Genomic DNA, 12,654 nt, shown 5'->3' with positions numbered 1-12,654 from the left:
AACACCTGCATTGCTTGCTGTTTGGGGTCTTAGGCTGGGTTTCTGTACAGCACTTTGAGATATCAGCTGATGTACGAAGGGCTATATAAATAAATTTGATTTGATTTGTATGGGAAGTCCCCCAAGTCTAGACCATGCCTACACCAATCAAATACTTCTAAATGTGTGCAGAGTAGTGAACAAGTGTTCACGTCACAAAGAAGGAGAGATTATTGGGATGCACCCAGAGAGAAAGACAAGCAGACAGACATTAAGAAATAGCTGAAAGAAACTAAATGAGACTAGAAGAATCAGTATTTTGAACATGAGGTGAAACTGCACCTGAGGAAGAGAGTGTGGTGAGAAGATGGAGTAAGAAAAACAGAGGAGATATGAGGAAAGGTGGGAAGAGAGGGAAGTGAGAAGAGCTGGAGGAGAGATAGAAAGAGAGAGGGGTGAAAAAAGGGTGAGAAAAGAGAGGAAGGGGAGAGGTGAGGAGAGGGGAGGAGAGGGGAGCGGATGAGAAGAAAATAAGATATGTTTTATGTTTGCATATAGCACCATCTTGTGGCATTTGAAACAACTGCAGATACAAAATATGTATAGTATAAAAATCTAATCAAATCAAATTTATTTGTCACATACACATGGTTATCAGATGTTAATTGTGAGTCTAGCGAAATGCTTGTGCTTCTAGTTCCGACCATGCAGTAATATCTAACAAGTAATATAACCTAACAATTTCACAACAACTACCTTATACACACACAAGTGTAAAGGAATGAATACGAATATGTACATAAAAATATATGAATGAGTAATGCCCGAACGGCATAGGCAAGATGCAGTAGATGGTATAGAGTACAGTGTATACATATGAGATGAGTAATGTAGGGTATGAAAACATTACATAAAGTGGCATTGTTTAAAGTGGCTAGTGATACATTACATCAAGATGGCAAGATGCAGTAGATGGTATAGAGTACAGTATATACATATGAGATGAGTAATGTAGTATTCTTCTACTGTACCTTCAACAACCTAGAGTAAATGCATGGAACATAATAGACATTACATATTTCCATTTTTTTATGAATTATAAAAATCAAGGATTGACCATTACTTTCTATTAGGCTACTATTACTACTTTGAATTGCACTGAATGTATAATTGTATAATGTTTGACCCTGCAGCTTTGTTGGAATAAAAGTGGAGTCAATTTATCATACTATTATGATTATTTACTTTTTAACTTGAGGTGTTGTGATGTGCTTTTCACATTGAAGAAGGTGTAATTATTACAAAATATAATTAGCCACAATATTTCTTAAAATGTAAGTACATCGTGCACTCTTCCATGGGGCAGAAGTCAGCGTGTTGTTGTTGTGATTCTGCATGATAGCAGCAGGTAGCAACAATTACAAAAATCTGCAATGTGGGGAATCGTAGGTGGCTCGTTTCAGACCGTTTTATCTTGTTATTGATATCTACCATGTCTTGTTTTGAGGTGTTTTGACTGGTGTCAAGTCTATGCTAATATGGCAAAACATTTTTTAGCTAGCTAACCAACAACTTTAACGATCTATTTGAGAGTCAACAAGTGCTCATCGTGCCAATTTATTTATGTTTTCAATAAACATTGGGAGACAAAATATAGCATACACGTTGTCAACAACCCAAGCCAACGCCATACATTTTACACCATAAGTTGTGCATGCTAAACAGTCAACCCCTCTGTGGATATCATTTGTAAAATCATACTATAATTAAATTAGGCCTCCCTGTTTAATGTCTCATCTGTCCATATCAATTCAATCTGAATAAAAAATGGTTTGTAGTGTAATATCAGGAGGAGCTGTTACATAAGCTAACATAGTCCTTACAGTCATTGGTCAACTTTGAGAGTTAGGCTATGTTCCTTTACTGTTCCTTTAAAATAAAAAGCTGACCGAGGTGGAGAGGAAGGGGTGCTAGAGACCGTGCACTGTTTGCTTGTGTCAGTTCTGTGTGTGAATACTGCTGAAATCTATAGAATTAGCTAATAGCTACTAGGAAAACCAGCGAAACTGGTGGACATTTAAAGCGTACGAGCGATTCAACCATAACCAGGTAAGTTGATGTCCTGATATATCTTGTGCCGACAACGACAGTTCCGTGTGACTACAGAGGTTGTTGAGGAGCACAATACAAAGGTTTTCTTCGCAGAAAAATGCCGGTTGTTCAGAAGAGGCCCGCAAGTATCTTATTTCTCAAGACAACGAATAGGTTCAATGAGATTTCCCAATCCCGCCTGTTTTATACATTTTTAAATGAATATCGTTGTTAGTGAGAAAGCATATTGTCGAGTAACCCGTGTCCGTTGAGAAGATGACAACGTAAAGTGAATGTTTGGAAGATCAGTGGCCGGGTAGCGAAGGAACATTGGTTGGTCTGCGGTGTCTCCTAGTGATACACACCGGCCATAAGTGCAGCCTGGGCCGCTAGAGGGATACGGGGACTGCCGGGGGTGGCGTTGCGACAACCGATGTATTGAGGTACGGAGAGAATGCCCTCGACGTACGTGAATGATTTTGTTGGAAAGAAAACCGTCCTATTTATCAGGTATAGCCTTATGCAGACTAAGTTAATGTTGTCACAGGTAAAGTTCAATTTTAACAAATAATTTTTGGATCCAGTGTGAAGTCGTGTTAAATTATGTATGATGATATTGATGGCCATCATAATTTGGACAGATTGTCGTCTATTTTGACTTTCTACCGTCATACACTGGCTGTACATTGACTCATAACCCAGTTCTATTCGTGTATCCCATGATATTGGCGTTTTTGTGAAGTGTTATTTAATTAAACAGTAGCCTAGGCTTGGTCTTCTCCGAGCTTGCGGCCCTTCCTCGGCGGTTTACTGCAGCCTTGGAAGTCGGCAACGTTGTTTATCATTCATTGGTAGGCTTCAGACAGTGGGTGATACAGTATGGCGGGTTTGAGTATCGCGCTACACATTACCGCCCCTCCACCTGCTGCTAGTTTAATACAGTGTATTTGTGCATGCCATAGTCTGTAGAATAACCCTAATTGGTTGAGTTAAATTATAAGCAATTCATATTCTGGCAGATTTGGGTGTTTTTTTTTTTGTTGCCAATTTAGGCCTATGCCCTTACTGCATTGCTGTAGCTCTAAAAAGCATTGTAATAATCATGATCTTCAATAAAGGAGCATTTCAGCATAAATGTGATGTAGTCCTTTTTATAGGTCCATAGTCAAAATACAATGATGATAGCCTATAGCTTACAGTGACTATCTGAACAATATACAGTTGAAGTCGGAAGGTTACATACATGTAGGTTAGAGTCATTAAAACTCGTTTTTTAACCACTCCACAAATGTCTTGTTAACAAACTATAGTTTGATCGGTTAGGACATCTACTTTGTACATGACACAAGTCATTTTTCCAACAATTGTTTACAGACCGGTTATTCCATTTATTATTCACTATCACAATTCCAGTGGGTCAGAAGTTTACATACACTAAGTTGACTGACTTTAAACCGCTTGGAAAATTCCAGAAAATGATGTCATGGCTTTAGAAGCTTCTGATAGGCTAATTCACATAATTTGAGTCAATTGGAGGTGTACCTGTGGATGTATGTCTAGGCCTACCTTCAAACCCCGTGCCTCTTTGCTTGACATCATGGGCATATCAAAAGAAATCAGCCAATACCTCAGGAAAAAAATTGTAGACCTCCACAAGTCTGGTTCATCCTTGGGAGCAATTTCCAAACGCCTGAAGGTACCACGTTCATCTGCACAAACAATAGTACGCAAGTATAAACACAATGGGACCACGCAGCCGTCATACCGCTCAAGAAGGAGACGCGTTCTGTCTCCTTGAGATGAATGTACTTTGGTGCGACAAGTGCAAATCAATCCCAGAAGAACAGCAAAGGACCTTGTGAAGATGCTGGAGGAAACGGGTAGAAAATATCTATATCCACAGTAAAACGAGTCCTATATCGACAACCTGAAAGGCCGCTCAGCAAGGAAGAAGCCACTGCTCCAAAACCGCCATAAAAAAGCCAGACTACGGTTTGCAACTGCACATCAAGACGAAGTTCATACTTTTTGGAGAAATGTCCTCTGGTCTGATGAAACAAAAATATAACTGTTTGGCCATAATGACCATTGTTATGTTTGGAGGAAAAAGGGGGAGGATTGCAAGTCGGAGAACACCATCTCAACTGTGAAGCACGGGGGTGGCAGCTTAATGTTGTGGTGGTGCTTTGCTACAGGAGGGACTGGTGCACTTCACAAAATAGATGGCATCAGGAGTCAGGAAAATTATGTGGATATATTGAAGCAACATCTCAAGATCTCAGTCAGGAAGTTAAAGCTTGGTCGCAAATGGGTCTTCCAAATGGACAATAACCCTAAGCATACTTCCAAAGTTGTGGCAAAATTACTTAAGGACAACAAAGTCAAGGTATTGGAGTGGCCTTCACAAAGTCCTGACCTCAATCCCTTAGAACATTTGTGGGCAGATCTGAAAAAGCATGTGTGAGCAAGGAGGCCTACAATCCTGACTCAGTTACACCAGCTCTGTCAGGAGGAATGGGCCAAAATTCACCCACTTCCCACTTATTGTGGGAAGCTTGTGACAGGCTACCCAAAACGTTTGACCCAAGTTAAACAATGTAAAGACAATGCTACCAAATACTAATTGAGTGTATGTAAACTTCTGACCCACTGGGACTGTGATGAAAGAAATAAAAGCTGAAATAAATCATTCTCTCTACTATTATTCTGACATTTCACATGCTTAAAATAAAGTGGTGATCCTAACTGACCTAAAGACAGGACCTTCTTACTAGGATTAAATGTAAGGAATTGTGAAACTGTGTTTTAAATGTATTTGGCTAAGGTGTATGTAAACTTCTGACCTCAACTGTATATAAAGAATGTTGTATGACATGCATACAAAAGCTGTATTTTGAGCCCCTCTCGTTTCTCTCTTTGTTTCAGATGTAAAAATGTGAGTATTGTCAGAGGCAGATGTGCTCCCATGCTCCCACCCACCCCAGCACCACACTAGAATGTACTTGATGAACGTGCCTCCAGTTGCGGCTATTCACACAGAATGGAAGTCATCATGCGGCGGTCCACCCGGAGGCTTTAGCGGTCTGCCCATCTGCTTCAATGACTCTGACAGCGACTTGTCCACCACTGGAACACCCATCCCAGAGAAGGTCCAGATGATCATAGAGAGCCTAAGGAGCACCCATTCCTCACTCGACATGGGCAATGAGACGGAGGGGAACCAGGTGCTGTCAGGACAACCAGGACAGGATGTCGGAGCCCGCGGCTCCCAGGGCCAGGGCTTCAAGGCCCGGAGGGGGCTTCCTGTGGTGGTGGGGCCCAAATTCAGAGGACTTCTTCCTGCCACTGACATTAATAACTTGCTGGCAGTGCCAGAAGTTTCCTCAAATGTTGATTCGGAGAGTCAGAGTTCTGACAGCGATGACTCTGTGGATAGAGGGATCGAGGAGGCCATACAGGAGTACCTGAAGGAAAAGGACGACCACAAACGCAAGGCCGAGCCAGAGCCATCCACTAATATTCTACAGCCACCCAAGATGCCGCGGAGGGAGCCTCCTCCAACCGTTCCAGAACCTCCCAAACCACAATCTGACAGCAATAAGGTTTTAACTGCCAGCAACCAGGTCCCAAAAAGTGTCAAAACAGAAACGCAGGACACCACACCCCCAGCCATGAAAAAACGTGTAAAAAGTAAGACACCCACCTGCAAAGAGAATCCCTTTAAGAAATTGGGCACAACAAGCAAAGCAGCGGTGGTCCAAAAACTGTCTTCTTTCGAACGGAAGAGAGGCCCCTCTATTTCGAACCCTCTTTCTGGCAAACTGAAGTGTCCCTTGGTGAAAGCAGTGGAGGAACACTTGTCTGACAGTGACAGCAGTAGTGATGACGGTATAGAGGAGGCTATTCAACGCTACCAGCAGGAGAAGAAAAGAGAGAGACATGAAGGAGGAGGCAGACAGTCCTCCAAGCCCCTTCTTCTCCTCAAAGAGGAGTCCGACTCCAGCAGCAGCGATGACGGAATTGAGGAGGCTATCCGCCACTACCAGCTGGAGAAGCAGAAAGAGAAAAAGAGTCTCCCCAAACTCTCTCTATCTCTACCCCCTAAACATAAGCAAGTCAGTAAAGCAGCCGCTTCCCTGTACTGTCCAGAGAGCATCAGCTCTCCAGCAGGGGCCATGAAAAAACACAAACTGTCTAAAAATAAAAAGAAGAAACCTGAGACTAGGGATGTAAAATCCTATCTACCCTCCCAAACTCCAGGTTCCTCACTATCTCTTATCAAGACAAGATTAGCAGCTAGCTGTCCCCAGGGGAACGGCCTCCTCCTGTTGACTCATGTGGAGCCCCTGCGAGAGAGGGAGCAGGAGCAGCACACCACCCCAGGCCCAGCCACCCTGAAGGTGAACACCATCACTACCACCACAGCTGAGCTGATGTGTGCTGAAGCCATTCTGGATATCTCTAAAGCTGTCATTAAAATTCCAGAGGCCTTTAACCCTAACGCAGCGGACCTTATCAATATCAACAGCAGTTCCACAGAGTCCACCACTTCCCTCCTCATCTCCACAAACTGTCCTGATGATGATAATAATAAAAGTGATGATGAGAGCTCCGTTGACAGTGAGGAGGGGATCGAACAGGAAATCCGGAAGTTTCTCGAGCAGAAGGCCCAAATGCACAAACTGTTGCCTGGTTCAGCTGTTGGTACTACAAGTCAGGGTGGAACTAACACTACGACTGAACCAGAGAAAAACACCAAACTGAGTCTGGCCCAGAAGAAAACACTGAGGCTGTCTTTGACGCAGAGAAGAAAGAGCAAAGAGGAAGGCGGCAGCAGGAACGGTTCCAAGGAGGAACGAGAGACTGATCTCGGAATGAAAGAAGAGGCCGTCACAAAACCCTTGACTGAGCATGACAGAGGGTCAGGCTCATCCTTGTCGTCCCTGAAGAAAGCCCCAGTGAAATCAGTGAAGGGCTCAGAGAGGAGGAGGGAACAGAGTGGAGAGAAGAGTAGCTCACTGGACAGTGACGAAGACCTGGACACTGCAATAAAAGATTTGCTCAAGACCAAGAAGAAGTTGAAAAAGAAGACTAGAGATATGAAGTTGAAGTCAAGGAAGGGCCTCAAGGATGATGAGTATTTGTCTAGAAAAACAGCATCACCGCTAAAGAAGCTCAGAACGGAGTCTGAGCCCAAGACCAGCAGTCTTTTGAAAACGACCCTTAAAGTCACTACTACTACTACAGCCCAAAGTGGCAACGACAACAGAGAGAAGTGCAAAGTGAGTAAGAATGTGTCAAAGCATCCACAGAGCAATAAGAAGAAAGAGCCCCTTAACCAGGCATATGAGACAGACCGGTCTGAAGGGACAAAATGTGTAGAATGCTTGTCGGGAGTTAATGACTCAGGGGTGTTTCAGATAAAGGAAGATAGTAGTTCAGTGGACAGCGACGACAGCATTGAACAGGAGATCAGAAAGTTCCTGGCGGAAAAGGCTAAAGTTTCTACTACCGCAGGGACCACGGGAGATGGAAAGGAGATTGGGAACGGCAAGGGCAAAACTACAATCCCTCTCACAGAGAAAAGCATCAAAACGGAAAACCAGCTGGCTGATATTCCAAGAATGGATGTTACCCAATTCCCTGACCCGCCTCGTCAGAGCAGTTCTGAGCAGAGAGGAGTTCTGGACAGAGGAGTCTTTCCCAACACACCCCCAGGAAACCCCACCTCCGTCCTAGGAACAGCCAGGGGATCGTGCCTCCTTTCAGCCCTCACCCCCAGCTCCTATCCTACAGCCCTGGAGCCTGCTGATGGCGCTGGGGCTGCCAGAGCTGACAAGAGGAGTTTGGGTTCAGGAAGCGGTAATGCCCACCAGTATGCCAGCTCAGAGATGGCAAGGGGTCACAGCCACAGGTCATCTCCAAGCCCCAGCACCCACTTGCCCAGGACTGACTCAGAGCAGTGGCTTAAGAGCCAAGCGTTCCCCCCCACTGAGACAAAAGAGAAGATCCATAACCGGAACCCATTCCAGTACAGCTCACCTAGTTTTGGTGAGAAGACAGCCACCACGCATGCGTATCAGTGTGGAGTACCAGCCAGTATCTATCAACATAGAAGGAGAGCTGAGCCTGCACCTGCATTGGACACACCTGTCTCCACCTGTCCTGATGTTGTACGGATTGGGAGGATCATCAAATCACCACTGGTTCCTTTCCACTGCCCCTCATCCTCAGAGACAGCCGTCTTCAGCTCTCCATTCCCAAGCCTAACCAGGAGACCTGTGGAGACGGGGCCGTCTGGGAGGTACTTCCTCCAGGGTCATGGGTCAGGGCCGGGCAGCCGCTGGGGTCAACCTCCAACCCTGACCCCAGGGCCGTCGGAGAGCAGCGTGGTACACGTGGCCAAGAACCAGACCACGTTTGTCGAACTGTCTGAGAACGAGACCAATCATGTACAAGTCAGGAGCAGGGAGGTGACAGTGATTGAGGGAAAGAAGGAAAGGAGAAGTGACTTGCCAGCAGGAGAGAAGGAAAAAGAAAGGGAGGGCAGAAAGCCAGAGGAGAGAGGAGGAGAGCAGATAGAAAGACAAGGAGAGGAGGAGTGTGTAGATGAGACAGATGTCAGCGAGTCAGACGAGAGGACGAGCCCAGAGAAGAAGCAGGGCTTTCCTACTTTGTAAGTTCAGGCTTTTTCCTTAACTTCACATAGTAGCATCACATAGCCTTTTTTTGTCTTTTTTTTTAACCTATTGCGTGTGCCCTCCTTCCTAGTGGAAATCATGTGCATTCGTTCATTTGACGGTTCCAAGGGATAGTTTGTTTGTTGATACACAAAATGAGCATAGTGCAAAGCTTATTTTTATATGTTTGTACATTTTATACATCTATTTAAAATACTATAACACAATGTCATCAAGGATTTAAGACAAACCTACCTTTTTTTTTTTTCATTTGTTCTGTGAGATTCCATTTTCTGTTACGTTCTTATCATTCAAGCTCTTAAAAGCAATATCAATCACCACCCTGAAACAACGAGCCCCGTGCATGAAGGCTCATACCACCAATGCACAGCACTCCACTGGATGTCTGATTTCTGATTGTCACCACCCCTAATATGCTGAGCTTCTCAGTCCGTTTTTCTTCACCTCACACAGTAAGTCAACGAAGTCAGTTAAAAAAAAAATCCATTGTGAATGATATTGCCTCACAGTTGTGTGTGTCTGGTCATTTAATACAGGAACTGGTTATTTTTGTCTCCCTTGACATTTAAAAAAACTTTCAAACCCTATCAAATATATAGACCTAACCACTAAAATACTACACTAGTACTATAAAATGTTAGGTCAAATACAGAATTATAAAGACAACAGGGAGCAAGTGAGGTAGAAGTGTTTTGTAGCTCCATGGATGAATGGCTTACTTCATACTCTGCATTCAACTAGCCTAATATTCCCGTGTGTGTGTCTGTGTTCCCTTTCCCTCTTTGTAATGTTTTAATAGACTAAAATCTTCCCTGTGCATTCTAACAGTCTTCCCCATTTTAATGACACAAACGCACGGAAACAAAAAGTATCATTCTCATAACAAGCCCTTACCATAAGCTACGTTTCTGTTCTGAAGGATCCTGTCAGCAGCGGTTAAATTGGCAAAAGCGATATTTGCTCTGTTTTGTGTCTGAAAATATACAAATGCTTTCTGAATTTGTGGCCTATCATGAAGAGATTGTAAAGAGGACAATCATAGGCACATTGCCCATATCAATGGTTCATCTCCCGCTCACAAGCTGTCAACAGCACACACAAACTCATCGGGCTCTTCGGATTTCTCCACTTGCCATTTGGTGTGGTTTTTCTTTCTTTCTTTTCTTTCTTTGTTTGCTTGTTTTATGTTCCAGTAGTTTTCTTGAATTTTCATATGTGAAAAGAATGTTATTTATTTTTGTTTATGGGGAAAAAAGGAGGAAAAAATACTTACTGAACATGCTGTGCATCGCCAGTTTTCATAAATATTTTGCAAAAATTGAACTTTCACCGGTTTTCCCTGTCAGAAGGATACTTTGACTGTATCTTTAAAGTGCAACTGTATAATAAAGAGTGAATTTCAACAACAGTGGTGCCTCTATCTGATTTAACAATTCAAGATTGATATGGTCAATATGAGTGTGTGCGTGCGCATGTAATTGTGAACCAATGAGAAAATGTCAAAAGACAATCATATGGTATTTTTTTAATATATAGTTTAAAATGAAAATGTGGCCTCAACAATATAAGAATCATAATTTGATTATTGCTCAACCGAGATGGACCATGCATACGTCACAGAAGAGCTCTTCAAGATGTACCTACCTACCAGCTGTTACTCCTCAGGACACTTGCCCCTCAAGGAATGTGGATTGCTGTTAAACAGCCATGTCTACAGTGCCTTCAGAAAGTATTCATACCCTGTGACTTATTCCACATGTTGTGTTACAGCCTGAATTCAAACACAAAATACCCCATAATGGTTTTAGACATTTTTGCAAATTTATTGAAATATCACTTAAGTATTCACACCCCTGAGTCAATACTTTGTCGAAGCACCTTTGGCAGCGACTACAGCTGTGAGTCTTCCTGGGTAAAGGCATGCTTCCCAGCCAAAACAGTTCGAAAGAGTTCATGCAAATATTATGATGACATTTTGTGACTTTTTTGGGGGGGGGGGGGCTGCTGTTCAAGCCCACAATTTTTTGGGTGGAGGCAAGACAAAGTTTGGGGCTGAAGTCTACGGTCCTGCACCAAACATTTTAGATGTACAATTGCGCAACTAAAATCTCCTGGGCAAAAACGTTGAAAGTAATGACAGATTTCTTGAGTTATCTTAGATTAATACATACTATTTTGAGGAAGTGTGTACTGTTTACCGCTTCTCAAAATCGACAAACAGTACTATTGCCACTTTTTTCTCATTATACAAGCAAAGGTCTTTAAAGGGAGTATGCGAGCAGACTCGTTCCGTTCGGCTAGGCACCACCCGAACTGAAGCATGCTGACGTCTTAAGTCTAAGAGCTTTCCACACCAGGATTGTGCAATATTTGCCCATTATTCTTTTCAAAATTCTTCAACCTCAGTCAAATTGGTGGTTGATCATTACTAGACAACCATTTGCAGGTCTTGCCATAGATTGTCAAGCAGATTAAAGTCAAAACTAACACGGTCACTCAGTAACACTGTCTTCTTGGTAAGCAACTTGAATGTAGATTTGGCCTTGTGTTTTAGGTTATTGTCCTGCTGAAAGGGGAATTAATCTCCCAGTGTCTGGTGGAAAGCAGACTCAAGCAGGTTTTCCTCTGGGATTTTGCCTGTTCTTAGCTCCATTCTGTTTTTTTTTGTATCCTGAAAAACATCACAGTCCTTAACAATTGCAAGTATACCCATAACATGATACAGCCACCAGTATGTTTGAAAATATGGAGTGGTAATCAGTAATGTGTTGTATTGGATTTTATAACATTTTATATTCAGGACAAAAAGTTAATTGCTTTGCCACATTTGTTTCTGTATTAATTTAGTGCCTTGTTGCAAACAGGATGCATGTTTTGGAATATTTTTATTCGGTACAGGCTTCCTTCTTTTCAATCTATCAATTAGGTTAGTATTGTGGAGTAACTACAATGTTGTTGATCCGTCCTCAGTTTTTTCCGATCACAGCCATTAAACGCCATAACTTTTTTAAAGTCACCATTGACCTCATGGTGAAATCCTTGAGTAGTTTCCTTCCTCTCCGGCAACTGAGTTAGGAAGGACGCCTGTATCTTTGTAATGACTGGGTGTATTGATATACCATTCAAAGTGTAATTAATAACTTCACCATGCTCGAAGGGATATATTCAATGTGTGCTTTATTTACCCAGCTACCAATAGGTGCCCTTCTTTGCGAGGCATAGGAAAAGCTTGCTGGTGTTTGTGATTGAATCTGTGTTTGAAATTCACTGCTTGACTGAGGGACCTTACAGATCATTTTATGTGTGGGGTACAGAGATGAGGTAGTAATCATGTTAAACACTATTATTGCACACAGAGTCAGTCCATGCATCTTATTATGTGACTTGTTAAGCACATTTTTACTCCTGAACTTATTTAGGCTTGCGATATGAAAGGGGTTGAATACCTATTGACCCAAGACATTTCAGCTTTTTAATTTTAGTTACTGTGTAGACATTAAAACACAATTCCACTTTGACATTATGGGGCATTGTGTGTAGGCCAGTGCCAGACAATACAAAGTATTGCTAATACTTTCTGAAGGCACTGTATGTAACCCTTGCTATATTGTCCATGTACATGACTCGTTTAGCTAATGTTAAAGGCCTCAGTCTCCTCCTACATCTCCTTTCATTATCGTATCAAATCAAAGTTACTCAGCGGTGATTAGTACAGCAGTACCTTGGGCCCAGAAACATTTTCATCAGACAGACCGATTGGAAGACATGATTGAGAAACTCCAAGGTCTCTGCTTGATCTCTTATCATTTCCCTCTGGCAAACCGCATGCAATTCTGTTCTGCGGCCTGACTATTTCGATTTCTCTAATGTTGAGATTGAGAAG

At 42.7% G+C, this 12,654-nt stretch overlaps 1 protein-coding gene across 1 annotated transcript; it reads left to right on the top strand.

Moving 5' to 3' along the window:
* Positions 1–1,913: 1,913 nt before the first annotated feature.
* On the top strand, positions 1,914–10,179 carry LOC110509590 (protein phosphatase 1 regulatory subunit 26). Its single transcript, XM_021590572.2, has 2 exons — positions 1,914–2,088; positions 4,996–10,179. The coding sequence occupies exon 2, from the start codon at positions 5,067–5,069 to the stop codon at positions 8,748–8,750; it is 3,684 nt and encodes a 1,227-aa protein (XP_021446247.2). The 5' UTR covers positions 1,914–2,088; positions 4,996–5,066; the 3' UTR covers positions 8,751–10,179.
* The last annotated feature ends 2,475 nt before the right edge of the window (positions 10,180–12,654 follow it).

The sequence above is a fragment of the Oncorhynchus mykiss genome, chromosome Y (genome assembly GCF_013265735.2).
Source record: "Oncorhynchus mykiss isolate Arlee chromosome Y, USDA_OmykA_1.1, whole genome shotgun sequence".
NCBI lineage: Eukaryota > Metazoa > Chordata > Actinopteri > Salmoniformes > Salmonidae > Oncorhynchus > Oncorhynchus mykiss.
The sequence above is the reverse complement of the archived record's forward strand: the minus strand, read 5'-3'. Positions and strand labels throughout refer to the sequence as shown.